This window comes from Filicampus tigris, chromosome 2 (genome assembly GCF_054856515.1).
Source record: "Filicampus tigris isolate MCC_2025a chromosome 2, RoL_Ftig_1.0, whole genome shotgun sequence".
Lineage (NCBI taxonomy): Eukaryota > Metazoa > Chordata > Actinopteri > Syngnathiformes > Syngnathidae > Filicampus > Filicampus tigris.
The window spans coordinates 32,419,163-32,437,180 of record NC_141218.1 but is presented as its reverse complement, the minus strand read 5'-3'; the positions used below and the strand labels follow the sequence as shown (position 1 = coordinate 32,437,180).

General features: G+C 40.5%; 1 protein-coding gene and 1 long non-coding RNA gene across 4 annotated transcripts in view; one reads left to right on the top strand and one right to left on the bottom strand.

Annotated features, from left to right (window-relative positions):
- Positions 1–18,018, bottom strand: part of tenm1 (teneurin transmembrane protein 1) — a 298,794-nt gene that overhangs the window by 108,694 nt on the left and 172,082 nt on the right. For all 3 annotated transcript variants that reach the window (XM_086023607.1, XM_086023606.1, XM_086023608.1), the window contains 8 exons: positions 13,896–14,096; positions 11,922–12,107; positions 11,808–11,837; positions 11,523–11,669; positions 8,452–8,686; positions 7,157–7,276; positions 6,801–7,062; positions 5,641–5,926 (listed from right to left, as the gene is read on the bottom strand). In XM_086023607.1, coding sequence (XP_085879733.1) covers positions 5,641–5,926; positions 6,801–7,062; positions 7,157–7,276; positions 8,452–8,686; positions 11,523–11,669; positions 11,808–11,837; positions 11,922–12,107; positions 13,896–14,096 — 1,467 coding nt within the window. The remainder of the gene's footprint in view (positions 1–5,640; positions 5,927–6,800; positions 7,063–7,156; positions 7,277–8,451; positions 8,687–11,522; positions 11,670–11,807; positions 11,838–11,921; positions 12,108–13,895; positions 14,097–18,018) is intronic.
- Positions 1,166–7,462, top strand: LOC147152064 (uncharacterized). The gene is made up of 3 exons (XR_015085708.1): positions 1,166–1,277; positions 5,697–5,851; positions 7,139–7,462. It is a non-coding gene; the product is annotated as an uncharacterized LOC147152064 (long non-coding RNA).

Sequence of the window (18,018 nt, the reverse complement as noted above, 5' to 3'; positions counted from 1 at the left end):
AGTTGCTGTTGCTCAGCGTGGCTGGTGAATGACCTTCCTCGAAGATGTTGCTCGATAATTATTAGGCAAGACACTGTTTTTATGCATAATGAGGAAAAAGATGGATCGTGTTGCTAATGAAAATCACAAAATAGTCAAAAGGGACGTAAAAAAATGGAAAATTTCAAGAACTGAAGCCAGATCATCATACTCATAAAATAATTGTGTGTCACTCAGAGAGCAAAGCGGTTCCTTCCAATAAAGGCATATTAAGGAACTTTCTGTCAGGCGCATCCATCATATTTAGAGGGAAGCTGTTAAAAAGCCGCTGATAAGCAACAAGCAGCTAGTTGAAGCTGCTGGCCTCTCCGGAATCCCACAAACCTCAATGCAGAAGCAAAACGGCAACTCTCAATAACAAGAGCAAAGCCAAGCAAAGTGCAAAGGGAAAGTGTGTTTCCACAACCTAATATCACTACAGATATATTACAGGTTGGACACAGCACACATGCACACTCCCTTACAAACAATAATATGCACATGCACTGTAGCACACAGGTGAAAGCTTTCATTCCCCTCTGTTGAAGCCTCGGGCATGTGTTCACCCCAGCAAACAGAGCATGATCTCCCTTTCTTGCAGACTCTTTGGATGTGTGTGTATGTGGACATTCAGTCAGTGTTTGTGTAGGTCGCTGTGCCAGCAAAGCACCGGAAAGTCTAGAGAGAGAATGTTTAGGGTAGAACAAGTGTACAGAGGAATGAACAAGAAGACAGCATGAAAAAGGGAAGGAACCAGGGATGAGATGAGAGAGAATAGAGAAAATAACAAGTAAGGAGAAGGCCATGCTGAGAAAGAAAAACAACACAGGAGGAAAGGAAGCATGAAGGGCAAAGATTGGCAAGATTTCTGTTTAGAGAGGGAGGTAAATAGAACGAATGAAAATTTGATCGAACAAAAGGTGACAGATGAGAAAGATATGAGTGGAAAAGAATAAACATAATATACACCATTTTGATTTGTCTGCACAAAGTTTCAAAGTCGTATAAGACTTTTATATCTGGGAGTTTAATGTCATAAAGAAAAGTGGACTTATATAAAAAAAAAAATAGCCTTTATAGAACATACGTCAAAAACCCTCCATGTTATTTTATGTGGCCTGTGCAAGCTAGAAAACAGTAAGGACTTCTATGCCCTGTAAAGATTACAGTGCCCACAGACTAAATTACAGTATATGTCCCAAAATGCATCTTGAGTTTTTGATTTGCACAATGCCCGCAGCCAGTTTCTATAAGGCAGAGTAAGTTCCAAGTTGAGTTATGTTGTTTAAAAATAGTACAGATGTCTATGACTTTGTGTTTAAAGGAGAGGACGAATTCTCAGGTTGAATGTCCATTTTATAAATCAGAAAATTGAACACAATTTCACCATACTTCAGAGTCGCTCAATAGTTTAACATCCAAATGATTATTTTGACGTTGTTGATGTTTTGCTTTCGTGTTTTGTGAGGTCACAGCAGAACACACACACACACATGCAGACTTTATGGACATCCTCAGGGTGCTGGTAAAAAAACACATACTTTTTAAAACCAAACATCCATCCATATGATAAACGGATAAACGGTGTCGACAATGGATGGATGGATGGATGCTCCAACAGTTGATCTTTTTTCACCTAGCTGCTCTGCAATAGGCCCCATACCCCATTCCAGCCTTGTGGAGGTCTATAATATTGTGCCTGGTGTGTTTGGTCTTGCCCATGGTAGTATGTGGAGTCTGACTGATGGTGGGGTGCATATGTGTTTCTAAGGAACTAACAGCCTCAAACAGGTGCTACTAATTCAGATTAGTAAGTGTTTTGAAAGTAGTCTTTTTAAAGGTAGAATAACAGGTTTTTGAGAGCAGAATTCTCGCTGATTGGCAAGTGTTCAAATATTTATTTTTAACACTCTCGTACAAATAAATTCTGATGTGATTTTTTAGTTTTTTTTTTAATTCTGTCTTTCACAGTGTACATGCATCTACGAAGAACATTTCAGACCCCTCCTTAATTTCTAAGTGCGAAAACTTGCAAAATTGCAGAGTGGTCAAATACTTATTAACCTCACTGTATGCATAATTTGCTGAATTTAAATAAAAGAATTCACGTTGATGTCGGATGTTGACCCTGGTATCTACCGGAGCCTTTCACCCAGCTTTGAGGTTACTGCCCCCAGTGCCCCGATCACTACTGGCACCTCTGTTACCTTTACCCTCCACATTTTCTCTAGTTCTTCATACTGTCCTTTGTATTTCTCCAGTTTTTCATGATGTTGCTATCATTCGGGATTAGGGATGGACCAATTATTGGCCCAGCTGATTATCGGCACAGATATTTGGCATTTTGACGAATATCGGCATTGGCTTTTTTTTTTTTTTTTTTTACAAATCAGAAGGCAGATAAAGCTGGCATCTCATTGAGCGGCAAACATAGCATAGTGTCTGTCAACATCTGCCACATTTCGCAATCTTTTATGAACACTGACGATCTGTTTGCAAGCATTCACGGCTCAGTGAGCTACTCCTTAAGAGATCAATTTAAAACAAGGTTAACAGGGTACTTTTTATTTATGTATTTATTTAAATTTTCACCTTTATAATATATGCTAATGATACTGGGAACTCCCTGCACGTTTTATTTTTGTCACTTCATGTCATGTCATCCACACCACTTATCCTTCGCCAGCCAGTCGCAGGTCACACACAGACGCACTCACTGAGTGGGAACCGATCCCACGCTGCCCGCACACATCTCGGCGTGTGTACCACTACACCATCAGTGAAACCTTTTTACTTTTGTTCGAAATCAAAACAACAATAAGAGAAAGTTTAACATTATTACATTTTCAGTCAGTCCGCTGATAGTGTAGTGGTACACACGCCTGAGTTGTGTGCGGGCAGCGTGGGATCGATTCCCGCTCAGTGACAGTGTCTATGTGTGCCCTGCGACTGGCTGGCGACCAGTTCGGGGTGTAGTCTGCCTTCGCCCATTGACGGCTGGGATAGGCTCCAGCAACTCCCCGCGACCCTGTATAGGATAAGCGGTTTGGAAGATGACATGACATGACATTTTCAGTCATTTTGGAAAACTATTTACTGTAGAAAACTTTGGGGAGTTTTTTTTTATTTAATGTCTTAATTTAAATTAAGACATTGCAATGAAAGAGGTGGTCGACTGTTTAGCACGTCCGCCTCACAGTTCAGAGGTCGTAAGTTTGATCCCGGACCCGGCCTCCCTGTGTGGAGTTTGCTTGTTCTCCCCGTGCCTGCGTGGGTTTTCTCCAGGTACTCCGGTTTCCTCCCACATTCCAAAAACATGCATGGTAAGTTGATTGGACTCTCTAAATTGCCCCTAGGTGTGATTGTGAGTGCGGATGTTTGTCTCTGTGTGCCCTGCAATTGGCTGGCAACCAATTCAGGGTGTCCCCTGCCTACTGCCTGAATGCAGCTGGGATAGGCTCCAGCACGCCCGCGACCCTTGTGAGGACAAGCGGTTTCGATAATGGATGGATGGGTGATTCATGTGTTAGATTTTTCATGATTAAGCTTGTTAGCTTTATTAGCTTGTGGGTTTAGCTTTAGCTTTTTCCATATCAAGGCCCAACTTGCTTGGTGTGCTTTGCTTCCACATATGTATGATAATGGCTCACACACACACACACACACACGCGCGTGCACACACACACAGACAAAACAAGTTCAGAATGTTCCAGCTGCTTTCGCTATCCTTTCCCTTAGAGCTGGAACACCTTTGTAATCAGGGACTCCTAAGAAAATAAAAGGGAGGAGGCGCAGGAGCCGGGCAGAGGGTTTTAGGAACTGTAAAATTGTGAAAAGTTGTTTTACAAAATATGTTTCATGGCATTTCAACAAAGTTCCGTTTTTTTAATTTTGACGCTAATATTTTCACTTTTACGGCAAATCAATATTGACTCCAAATATCAGTTATCGGCCCCCTTCACTACTAATACTTGGTATCGGCCCTGAAAAAGACATCTGTCTAATCACTATTTGGGATTAGTACTGTTGGAATGTTTTGCAGGTCTCAAGGCCATAAGCCCAATCAGCAATTTACAAAACAACTACTTACTCATTGCGTGTTCGTTTTATTTTTCCAGAAGGTATGCAATCTAAATAAAGACTCTCACAAGTCGATTGAATTTTCTCATCTGTTTTCTTTTCCATCTCTGAAGTTCAGAAAACATACAATGATCAGATCTGGGCAGCTTTTCCATCCTCACGAATGCTCTCATCCGAGACGGGCGAGGGCAGAAAAGGGGCCCGGTCTAACATGCAGCCCTCGCATTTATACTGTCTTCAAAATCTAAACCTAATGTGGGCTGGTCTTTTCCCTGGCTGGCCCTATCTGTAGGACTGATCCTCTCCAGTTTGGTCAGATCAGGGCACACTGACTCTAATACTTTTAACTGACTATGCGATGTCCGTAAATGTGTAACTGCCTTTTTTATTTTTATTTTGGTTAACCTGTTGGCTAATATCTAGCCATTCATATAAATTTATCAGGTGTGTCCAAACTCGGTCCTCAAGGGCCGGTGTCCTGCCTGTTTTCCATCTATCCCAGCTGCAACGCACCTGTTTCAAGAGATCGTGATCGTTATCAAGTTTTCTTTAGAGCGTGCTGATGAGCTGATCATTTAAATCAGGTGTGCTGCCGCAAGGAGAATTGGAAAACAGGCAGGAAAGCGGCCCTTGAGGACCGGGGCTGGACACCCCAGATTTAGATCCTTCACTATATCTATCATGACTGCTGTCGTCTTCTTCTTAACTATCACCTGTTTGTCAGTCTCAATCTGAAAGTCCTACAGGATCTTCGCATGGTTGTTCTCAACCACCTTCAGAGGGAGGGCAATCAGTGTATTGAGCAGGGGTCACCAAGTCCGGTCCTATCCTGCAATTTTTCCATCTCTCCCTGCTGCAACACACCTGTTTCAAATGATCTGTATCGTTATCAGGCATCTGAAAAGCTTGCTGATGAGCTGATCATTTCTTGAGGACCGGACTTGATGACCCCTGGTATTGAGTATGAAATAAGAGAGGAAATCCATGTTTAAAATATTTCATTTCATCTATTTTAAACATGCAAATCTTAATCAATGCCAGTGTTAAATTAGCGAATGCATTTTTTAAGTTGTATTATGTTCACCTGAGTGTGCAATAGCAATGTAAGGTATAATATAACTTGAAGGAAGCAGTGCCTGGGAACTCAAACAAGCCAACGTTTTTTTCTTTAATTTCCTGTAATGTTGTCATTTTGACAGTATGAGGATTCCGCCCGACAGCGGCGATATGTTTTTTTTTTTTTAATTTTATTCATTTTTTGCTGTTGTTGCTTGTTAAGTACCATGATTGGCTCTGTAGTGGTTTCAAATTTCTGTTGTTAATTCGGTACCTCAAACAATGACAGTGTCTAAATGTGATAAAAAATGTTGGTTTAAGTCTCAAGTGTTTTCTTTCCCACGCAAACCCAGAGTTCACCGGGTGAGCTGCCGTATACACCCACTAAATATACCCACTGAGTGCACTTAAAAAAAAAAAAAAAAAACCTGCAAAAACAGTGCACGTTAAAAAATACAATAATTCAAGGTACGTTTCACAACCTACCAGTTGCATGAGTGAGGCCCCACACCTCCTGGCCATAAACATCTGTTTTGTTCCAGACCAGCCTGTGGATCAGACCAGGCCCAGCAGGGTACCAGCGTTGGTACAACCTTCCCTGGACTGAAGCTCTAACATGCACCTTAGACAGACCGCCCAAAGGGGAGACGGGCGAGGATGCGGATGCAGGTGTGAGCAGGATACGCAACAAGGAGAGGTAACCTGCAGCTCGGGTACTCAAATAGTTCAGCTTCATGAAGGCTCCTGGAATCGCCACTTCTTCCTGCACTGCCTGCAGGAGAACAACAGACAAAAATAAACTTTTATGATGAAAAATGTGTTTCAACTCTGTTATATGATAATTGGTGTGATTTGAAAGGCCATCACGAAACAACTCCTACATTGGAATGCAGTAACCATCATGAATATGATATCTTTTTTTTGTATTTGAATGATTTGGTTTTCTATCTGGTATACAAATGACTTAGCTTCAAATGCTGGTTTGAAATGTGTCTTCAATAAGATCACCAAGGCTGTTATTACAGACAAATGTTCATCCAAAATGATGAAGCTTCATGGACACAGTGGGTGTCAAAGAAAGCTGAGCGAAATACCAGTAACTGCTATCTTTTTATCTATTTTCAATTTCTAAAGCTGAACAAACTAAAATACTGTAGCTGGATACATATGGTATAGATATAAGGTACACAATCATTTCTTGTTGTTGTTTGATGTCGCCCCTACAACATTGTCCTTAACACTAACTCAGAACTTGCAGAAACAGTTTACAATTGTAAACTACAATTGTAAGTGTGAAATTAATGGTGCAACAAAACCATTGAACAGCATTTTCTTTGAAACAGATTAGATATTGTACTGTGCGCCTCTGCTTTCGTATAGGATCTCTTTTTTGTTATTGTTGTTTTTACGGGAATTGAGTTTCGCCTTATTGGCACGATCACCATTATAAAAGAGACCATGGTCTCAGTGGGTACTTATTTTCTGGTTAAATAAAGGTTTTGATTGATTAATTTATATGCAAAGAAATTCTAAGATCATTTATTGTTGCTGCTTCATCGTAACCTTAAACTGGCAAACTTTATTAACGTTACTGCTACATTTAATGCCCAAGTGACAAACTAAAAATACAATAAAAGTAGGCCTACCTGAAGCTCTGGTACGGCAGGACCTTTTTCTGCACATGTCCCTGTGTATCTGGGTAGTGGGTATGGCAGGACCAGAGGATAAGGACTCAAAACAGTCCGAACATCACATTTTGGAGGTTGCATCTCTTCCCTGGACATGATGACCTGATCCAGAACCAGGAAGTTGTTATTGGGAGTCCAGACAGTGCGTGTTTGTGATAGGAAAGGCGGGCGTTGGAACATCAGAGTCACTGACATTGCACCCAAAGTCACCAGGTCATAACTAAAGTGTCGAAAAAGTGAATTACAAAACAAGATTAGTGGAGGAAAAGGAAACATGTTTGTGTGTTTGTGTGCAGGAGTGTGCATTTTTGCACCTTCCATCCTGTCGACTGATGGTGTAACCGTACTCTGGATGCTGAGGGAATGTGATGTTGACACCAACCAATGAAGAGCCATCTTGCAATGCAACACTGCCTCGAATCACAGCAACACGACTGGCATAACAAAGATGGAAAACAGTTGGAGAAAAACATAAAAGGACACAAAAGAGGACATGATGATCGCTTTACAATGACAATGGTTGTTTGAGAGGAGATGCATGTCGTGATGCTCTCGCCAAATGACCTTGTGCTTTAGAACAAAATAAACAGTGCTATTGTCAGTAGGAATCCATTATTTATAAAAATGTGGCAGTCATCGTGAGGATAGAAGTTCTAGAAATAAAAAGGCCTGTTAAACATTCAAAACCTCAATTTGATTTAAAAAAACATTGTCTTTCTTCAACGAAAGTTGAAACAGTATCTAATTTCAGAGTAAAAATGTACAATTATGTTTCATTTTTTTCTTTCATATAATTGCTGTAGTTGGATGGTGTCAAGCTTAACATATCCACTCCGTCATGGTGGAATAGCAGTTGATATAAAAACCTCAAAAAATATTTGTCCTCAGCTTTCTAACTGACTCATGTTGCAAAGTGAAGTCCACCATGTGCTCATAAAATGCTACCATTAGCCAAAAATGTCCACACTGCCATTGTACATCTTGCCAATAAGCTCACTTATTTTGGCTGTTTCCATGAGCATCTGCTGGCAGTTCATTTGAAAAAATGTGCAGGATGTTGAAATACCTGCATTTCTAAAAGGTAGATACGTTATACCAGGGGTGCCCACACTTGTTCAGCCTGAGAGCTATTATGACCGAGTCAAAATGATCTACCATTTACTAAAAATGCAAAACACATTATTTATAAATATATTGAGAATTATGTTTCATATGTACTGAATATGCCGATGTACCTTGCATGACTGCATTTTCAACACTTTAAATTGGTCAATAATGTGTAAAAGTAACACTCACACCTGTGTACTGACCGATGAGGTTTTGGCCTGACGCCAGCAACATATATACATATATATATATGTATGGGTGACCTTATGGTGCTACAGCCTCTTGAAATCTGTGCTGGTCAGACCTCATCCCATGCATGCATTCAACCGATAACAAATCATGGACAATTAAGGACCATTATATTGAGGTATTCACTTAATTATCTTATGTTCTTGTATTTTAACAACGGATAATCCAAGGACACATTCATACAAAACAAATAAGGGAAGGATTTTGCATGCACATGGTGACCCAGACACACAAAGAGTAAACAAGCACATACCTGGTATCAAAGGGCACGTCTCCAGGGAGAGTGTGTGTGGCTGCTTTGCCGAGGAGAAAGTGTATGCGGCGGTAGAAACTGTGAGTGTGTGTGTTAATGGGAGAGGGAGGTGCAGTTGGGGGCGATGGGCTCCGTTGCAGCAGGGCCATGGGGTCAGCCGAGCCGCGGCATAGGGGGTCAGAGCCACAGCTTAGCTGCTCGCAACAGTCTGGATCCACACAGTCAATCAGACCATCTGATATAGACAGAAACAATTTCAAGAGATCACATACAAAATTATATTATAATGAGGTACTGCACGTTTATGATGTGTTAAACAACTGTATTTAAGACCAGCACTTGCATGTGTATTATTATATGACTGCTTATATTTACTGTGTTTTGTCAGTGGAGGCTTAAGATGTTTAATGCTATGAGAACATATTTCCATTTGATGTTCAAGAGGGATGTATACTATACTATGTTATCATGGACAAGAAAGAAAGAGGATACTATAAAACCGCTGCCAAAAAAGAGAAACAAAAATCTGCATCTCCACTCAATGAGGAGCAAGGAGAAAGGAGATGAAATCCGAGACAGTGAACCCTACATGTATCATCATTATCACAAAGATAAATCAAATTAGATGCTTTCATCAAGCCCCCTTCATATTGCTATAAATCAGGCATTTGTCAGCACAGTTATTTGAATGTGAGCCATAAAAGTCCAATGTAAACAATGGGCTGCTGATAGGAGCCAAAGCAGCAGGTAACAGGAGCCAGGCTGGCATTTGTGCCTCCTATTTCAGGCTTGTGTCTGAAAAGGCAGGAAGCAGTGCTGACATTTAAATGCATCTGACCACAGAGCAGAGAGCTAAAGGCCAACAATATTCTATTATAACCTCCTCCTACAAAGGTGGCCGAGTACAATAATTCATTTCCATACCATTCACCACTCCAGCATGAAAGAACAGAATTAATTGAATTTGTTACATCGTCGCCATTAAAAGGACAATGTGTAAATTACCATGTTTAGATGGCAACTGAAATACACAAAGGAGCAAAGTATAGATTAGAATATGTACAATCCATATGCAGTGTCAACTCCACTTTGTATGCAATGTATTTGGATACAAGTTGGAAGAACCCTCTTCTGACTTCTGTCCAAATACAGGCAGAGTAATGAAAAATGTCATCTTTTTGCACTGATCACTTATAATAGCATCTTTTCATCTCTGTCGATCTTCAGCGACAAAAAGATTGCTGTGAGAGACACATATGCAAACCTACCACATGCATTGTAAGAATTAGCAGCAAGAGCTATATTATTGTATTTGAGAAGGCGATTAGTGAAGTGGCACAAGTGAAAGACCGGAAGACTGAATGAGCTCTGTGACACCAACATACAGCATATTGCACTAGGTCTTAATTTTTAATGGATTTCTTGCAATGTAGCGCGGTTTGCCTGCAATGTCAAAAAGACCTTGTCCATTTATGGAGTATATGAAATTAGATTAAATGAAATGAAATTCTCTGACTGATGGTAAGTAAGTTGGACAAGGATTGTACGCTTAGTATTTTTAGTTGACTAGATCAAATCTGATTAAAACTCTATTTTGCATCTGAAAACAAAAACAGGGTGTCCAAGGTTGACGATGGAGTTCCGTTCCTGATGTACTGTGAATGTGATCGTAATATGGAAGGTGACGTAGTCTAGCGCTAACCTATAACCAACTATGAAACACACTTCTAGGCCAAATACATATCCTATGTTATATTATTTCATATAGCGAGTCTTCTTGCATCGCATGATGAGGTATTTTTTGTTTTTTATGTTTATTTTCATGAACACTGAATTGTTCTTTTTTTAAAAATATTTTACCACCAAAATTATTTCAAAGTTGTTCAGTAAATTTATTACATACCACTTTCAATCATAAATTTGAAGCGACTTGTGTGAAATCTATTTATATCTCTATATTTACAACATTGATCATAAAAAATACAATTGTTGACACTGATTTCAACAAAATAAAGACTTATTTTATTTCAACCCATTTAGGCTGGGAGTGAGCCAGGAGCGCTTTTGCGTCTTTCTATCTTTAAAGCCAGGAGAACGTATACGTCATTTTCTTCTTTTTCAAATCAAATTCTCGGTCTCTTAGCCAATGAAATGCATCTGAATTTATTGTACATGTGACGGTGTCGTGAGACCGCAGAGGATGTTCTGGAATTTTTTCGGACATTAATGCCTACGCAGACTATCGCGGGAGCTCTGAAATTAGTGACGGCAGTGAAAAAGATGACGCACTTGTGGACTTTAAACCAGTGGAACCAGTCGAACGTGATATATGTTTGTAGACAATGATGATAGCAATGACTTTGTAACAGAAGAGAGGACGGTAATCACCACTCAATTTTTTTTTAATTAAAAATAGTGCTTCTCTTACACTGACACTCTGTTTTTACATCTTTGATTGAAACAGTAAATAATAGTATTAAACCAGGCCTGTGTGAAAGCCACACGTCTAAGCTCTCAAATTCTTTTGGAATTATATATCTTCTACAGTGGCTGTGATATCAATTATTTTTTAGGTGTTGAATTTCTGGGAGAACCTCAGGTGTAACAGGGTGATTCTATAGTTGCCCCTAGGTTTTGCGGAGATGTTGAGCCAGGCGCTTTAGGCCTTAATGGGTTAAAGCAAGAGTTGTTTTTTTTATCTATGGCTCTCCTTGCAGGGTGTGGAATTGAGTGTTTTTTTTTTAAGTATTTATTTTATGCCAGCAGGTGTTACGCATATCAGATATTTAGCTGTGAGGACACAAAAAAAAAATGTAAATGCACACCCACACACACGCACCCCCGCACACCCGCACACACATTCACACGCACACTTAAGTAATGACCAATAGGACTCCACAGGCTTCACAGCAGGACTGGGACAACGCAAAGAAGAAGAGGACAATGAAGTGGATTCTTTTTGGCTATTGAATCGAGAGAAGTGATGGAAAGGAGTGCAAGCAAGACAGAAATGAAAGAGGTAAGAAAGACTGAATAGAGATAGAAAATGATAGATGGTGATAGAATGTCACCTCCATCGTTGTCTGTTCCATCACTGCAGTCAGTTTCCATGACAACGCTGCATCCAGGCCCACTCCATCCAGCCTGGCAGACGCAGCGCCAGCCACTCTGCTCCAGGGTACAGCGCCCGTGCCCGCTGCACAACCCTGGGCAGCCATCTGACACACATACGCAGACACGCATACACACACAGACATGTACACAAACACACACAGACAGGCATCCATGCACACAGTGTCATTGGAATGTGTTCAAGGTAGTATTCCTACTCCTGAATAAAATTAATGAAAACTTACCTTTCACAACAATGTCCAAGTCGTGAGCAACTGCCAAAGGGAAAAAGTGACAGTGACACCATTTTCCAATCCAAATATCACAACGAATAATTAACGTCTCCCACGTGCGCTCACCGATGTTGCAGTGCTCTCCCTCCCATCCAGGTTGGCAGATGCAAGTCCCATCGTGGCACTGGCCGTGTTCTTCGCAGCGAGGATGGCACGCTCTCTGGTCGCATGTCGCGCCGAGCCAACCCTCCTCACACTGGCACCGGCCCTCTGAGCAAACACCATGACTGCCACACGGCACCGGGCACAGTTCTGCCAGAGAGGTGGGTGGGGGTATGTGGGCGAGACAAGCATGTTAGTGTGAGAGGAGAAAAGAATGGGCCAAGCAGATGGACCAAATTAAGAATCAAAGGATAAAGTGAGAGTTGTATGGACTGTGGAGTGAAAAAAAAAAAAAAAAAAAAGTACAATTCGGAACTGAGGCAGAAGCCGCAGTTAAAGGAAGGAGGAATGTTCTCATTTATTCACAATTTTCTATCATACAGGAGAAGAGTGGAGTGAATAGAACCAACCAAATGGTTTGTATTTACACTGCATTTGGGAACCTGAAGGGGCTTCAAATTGACGTTAAAACATTTTCTTCCTCTCCTCCGTTTGACTTTCTGTGTCCCATTTTCCAACAATTTTATCCCACACTTCTCCTCGCCTGTCTATTTTCTATTTTACTTTTCCACTTTCGACAGAGGAATAAACGTCATCTGTGAGTAAGACCAGCAAAGTGCTAGAGGCTCACAAAGACTACTTACCTAGCCGCACTGAAAAGTTATTTCAATTTAAATATACATTGCATGGAGAGGGTGGGAAAAGTGGCTTAAAGGTGGAGAGTTTTCAACTCTCCATTAGAGTTATATTTTTCTTTGCTTGGGCAAGAACAGGATTAAATTGTAGAGGCTTTTTTCATTAGGATATCACAGAGAGCCAATTCTTGCTTGTACCACGGATAGATATTCAAACATTCAGCCGTGGTCTGTCATTATCACGGGCTACGGTATATCACCGTAATAAGGCATCTACACTCTTGAGGGCAAGTGCTAATGCCAATAGTCTATAAATCATCTTTGCCAAGACCAGCATTAACTTTATGTGGTGGAAAGCCTTAAAATGGACATTTTGCCATCTGTCAAATGACACTGTAACGAGGACAAGAATGAGGTTTGTACCGCACTCAATAATTTCGACATATGTTTCCCTTTTTGTCCAGTTCAATGTTATGCGGAGGAAAAACATTGAAGACGTTCCACTTCAAAGGAAATCTCTAACAACTTTATTGAAAAAAAAAATATCATAAAAGATTCATTTGGCAAGATTAAATGGCAAGTTGTGCATTGCTATAATTCACATTCTTGGAGCAGCATTGATATAAAAATAGCTTCCTTTTTTTTTTTCCAATCACAAACATGTTCTTTCATCACCTCAAGTAGCTGCAGGACATTTGTTTGTGTGATGGCACTTTCGGTGGGCTACCCACTGCAAAGTTGTTGGTGGTTGCACTGCCTCAATCATGAGAGGCAATATTGCACATAAGCATGAAAACTGACATTTTCAAAGGAGGTAATTTCTTATCAATCAATGTGTCAATCATCCTCAATGACCATCTTTGTTCCTGACAAAAATGCATTGAATTCTTCCCCCTGTACTGGGTCACACGGGTTGTTGGTGAATCTCATGCTGTGGCTGTGAGTATACAGTGGATATAAAAGGTCTACGCAGCCCTATTCAAATGCCAGGTTTTTCTGAAATAAAAATGTGGCACCAAGATAAACCATTTCAAACCTTTTCTTCCAGCATTAATGTGCCCCTATGGCCAGTACACGTAATTGAATGAAATGAAATATTTGAGAGAGAGGATGTAAGAATAAACTATTGAAATAATGTGGTTGTGTGTTCATAACTGGGAATGTAGCATTGTCCATTCCCCTCATGGCTTGAAATCCCACATCCATGGGAAATTGTACCTGGTCATGCCACTTGACCGCTGATAAATGTGTGACATACGATCACATGTTTCTGTTTTGGCTGAAAATCCAATTCACGTTTTACCAATGTAGCAGTCCGGCCCTGTCCAGTTGGGCTGGCAGGCGCAGGCGTCTGACTCAGGGAGGTAGGTGCCATGTCCTGAACACTGCTCCTGACAGGCTGGCAACGGGTCATCACAGCTCACTCCTGTCCAGCCTGGAGAGCACACACACTCCCCGCGGACGCACACGCCATGCCCGCTGCACTGAGGGTCCACGCAGTCCACTGCAGACAAAGAGAGGACAAATGTCCGAGTTTGGGGGGGGAGGGGGAGTCATTAAGGGTCCTGTCTAATTATAATCATCAGCTCACTGAGTATGAAAGCAGTGTTCTTTGCATCCCATCCAGGAGTTAACCACCCTAGCTACAATCCCTGTATCTGTTCCACAACATTACATTTCATAGGACACTTAAAACCCGGGCTTTGATAAGGGGTGAAATGGCCTGGTTGAAATCTGCATGTGCGGGTGGTCAGTGTTAGTGTGTGTAATTACAGCTCTGAGCGCCGAGCCAAAGCTCAGCACAACGCCTCAGCACAGCACAGCTCAGCTCGGCTCTGTTGTTCAAGGTCAAACACGTGATTCAGTCTCTGCAGACAATGAGTTACAGTACCGGTTGTTTGGGAACGCTGTGCTGAGAGGTTACAATTAAGTATAGTATACAGCTTTGAATATTACGGCTTTGTTATTTTTATAATTAGAGGTTATACAGTGGAGAGATACAAAATCATGCGTGACTGAGAATCACTATCACAAGAAGAGCAACTCATACTACACTATAATATTTTCTATAACAAGTCATGTTTTTAGCCCCGCCTTGCTTACACAATGGCATGTAACAGCTATGAATCATTATTTGGACTTCAAATGTGGAATGATTTATATTCGTGTTAATATGCTGTATGTATAGTGAGTGGTGAGTTGAGGAGGGACGCACTCTGAGCAAAAAAATATGTGCTGCCAGAATTTCTTTTCACATGCACTTGCAAAACAAACTAATGGGTAAGAGAATGTCAGCAAAGCGTAGTGTTTAGCAGGCAGTATGGTTCAGGACAATGAATGACGGTGCAACACATTTATATTGTTTGTGTCACATAATGTTAGTGTGAGGCATTGCGTCATTGGCGTTTGATCTTTATGATGCCACACTATTGACCGTTCTGGCTACACACCATGTGTTAGAACTCTCACTCACCAGGAACCAAAATGAACTGGACCACGACAAGAAAACATGCATGGTTGTGTCATTCATTAGCCGTACAAATTGACAATCCATTCGAATGGATTCGGGATTGGTCAAATGGTTAACGAACAGTAATCGCAGATTTGACGTATGAGTCCTAATATGTACACACACAAACTCTTTAGGAAATGGCACTAGCATATTTGTAAGTGCATTATATAATTTTGAAATAAAGACGTAGGCCCGGTTGTTCAAAATTTGTATTTTAACCACTGGTTAACTACTAACCGCCGGTTAACCCATCGCTAGCTAACCACTAAATATACATTCAACACATGATTAGTCACGTTGTTAGTTAACGGCACCATCGAAGTTAACCATGTGGTTAACGTCACTGGTTAGTGCCTATATATCCCACAATTCCTCATTTTGTTTACTATCGGTTTTGGAAATCAGATGGATAGCCAAAGAATCCGGAGCACTCCTAGGGAAAAAAGCAGCAGGAATTTCTCTGCTGACGAGAAAAACGTAATTTAGTCTATGTTTGAAGCCAGAGTGCACACTTTCCCCGTTTGCCCATTGCCAATGATGAGTTGAAATGGAGAGTGGTGAAGAACCAAATGTCTGTCAAAATTGGCACAGGGGGGCCTCCTCAAAAGCCCTGGTGACAAAGCACAAATGTCCGGCAAATAATTCAAATAATACCACAATTCTCCATATGATGGGTTACCGTATAAACAAAACATTGTTCGTCTATAAAGTTAAAAAAAAAAAAAACACTGCCTGTCAATCCAGTGATGCACTGTTGTTTACATTTGCCAGTGAGGGCATGGTAGCACGGTTAGCAAGCTAGCACCTTCGCTGCGACCCTAGAAAGAAACAATATGCGAATAATGCTCCTGTTTCTGCACCAAAAAAACAGCTCCTTTGACCCCAAATTGCACAAAACAGCTTTGAATTCCCCCCGTTTCTTGCTGAAAAAAATGAAGCAGGATGAGTAACTGGCACGCTGAAACATCAACCGACACAATGAGGAGATCAGTGTGTTTTTCCATAAATGCATGAAAAAGAGGGATAATCAAATGTTTTCACAGGAGAGGTGACCAGGGTCTCAGTGGGACAATGTTCCAAAACACGAAAATACTGAAGACCAGAGCCAAGTAGCCTACATGTATTCTACCTGAATGAATTTTATTTCATGTCATGTCAGCACACATTTACCCTTGAAAAGCTTTGACTTGACATAACATAACGTAATCCACAATGCACAGCGATTGTAGACTTATATATTGAGCGTTAAGCCCATTGTTAAAAGGTTTGCAGTGTCCCTTGGTGTGATAAATTTAACGTCAATTTAACAGCCGGGTAAAGTTAACTGAGTTTTGAACAACTGTTAAAGTTAATGGACGGTTAAATCTACTTAACCGGTGAATGACAAAGTCTTGAACAACCGGACCAGGGTCTAAGAAAATAATTTCTCCGTGGTTACCATACTGAAAGTAGATGTTTATTCTTGGAGCTCACCCCCTGCCCTATTCACAAGACAATTGTACATCCAGGCAGGTACATGGTGTCTGCCTCTCTGTGACCATTATGTTGCATTAGCAAGACACCATTTATATTTGCCCTGTACCAACTGGAGACAGCAGTGTCAGTGAAGGAGAAGTTGAAGAAATGCAGTTCTGCTTGATATGGAATCGGCAGCTATGACTGGAGCAAGCTGTCGCATATATTTTTGGAGTAAAGATTGTGCACATATTATTTTTTTAACTTCTGCCTTCACAAACAGCAAGTCGTCACAAGTACTGTTTGATGTAGGACTGGCTGTAAACGGCTGCCAGCTGGGGCAGGAAATTGGGTTGATGACAGCAGTTTACAGAAAACCAAAACACATACACATCATAACCTCAATCCTCCTCCAACCTCAGCCCCATGCTGTGAGGATAATTAGAATCATACACAAATTGAATTTATGTTTATATCCTCCAGTTAATATAAAACTCATCCACATGCGAGTAACTTCATGGAGCAGTTGCCTACACTTAGCACAAGGTCGAATGCCTATCCAAATCATTAACACAATTGCGATTATCAAACTTAAACCACCTATAAAGTGCACAACTGCACATGTGTTTATTTGGGGAATGAGGAACCGTTGGTTGAGGAAAGTGAATTGGTTTTTTTGTATTTGGAGCAAATTCTATCTTTTTTTTCTAAACTTTTTTTTCCACACATTCTCAAAATAAAACTACTTCCAGCCATTTTATTTATCTTGCCATAACGCACTTCCAACAAATGAATTTTATCTTCACTCACGTGAAAACCAATTGATTTTTCAATTCAGATAATTTTCTGGGTCAACCGTTAACAATGGTACCGTAGTTGATTGTTTTCTGTAAAAGTGAATAAATAATTCATATTATCATTTTGGCAATAAAAAGTAAATGACTGGATAAAATTTACAAGAAAATAATTTTATACTGTAGTGTTGACCTACTCATAGGAAAGTTATGTTGGTTTCAAATACAGCCTAATTTATGGTCTCTGTTCTGAAACAGTTGATGGCTGTGTAAACGTTACCCCTGTTCAGTTTCTTTTCACAGAGTGAAAACCATGTGAGATTAGTCTCTCTCAACTCACCAACTGATGCAAAGATGTAAACAGGTAGAAGGTTGGGTGTGCTGTCAAGTGAGTGAAATAATGCTAATAAATAAAACATGGAGCAAAAATCACAAATCACATTTTGGGTCAAGTGTCTTGAGATTTTTTTTAATCCTGCCTTTTTTTTTTTTTAAACTGTGGCTAATCCCATTTTTCAGTTCATTTTCACTGAGCACACTCAAGATTGATTACCTCCAGACCTGTTCAATAAACAACTTCACGTAAATATCACCTGTATGACAAAATGAAGTCAGAGAAATAAAGTAATTTACATATTTCAGTCTGGAAAGGGTTACAAAGTCCT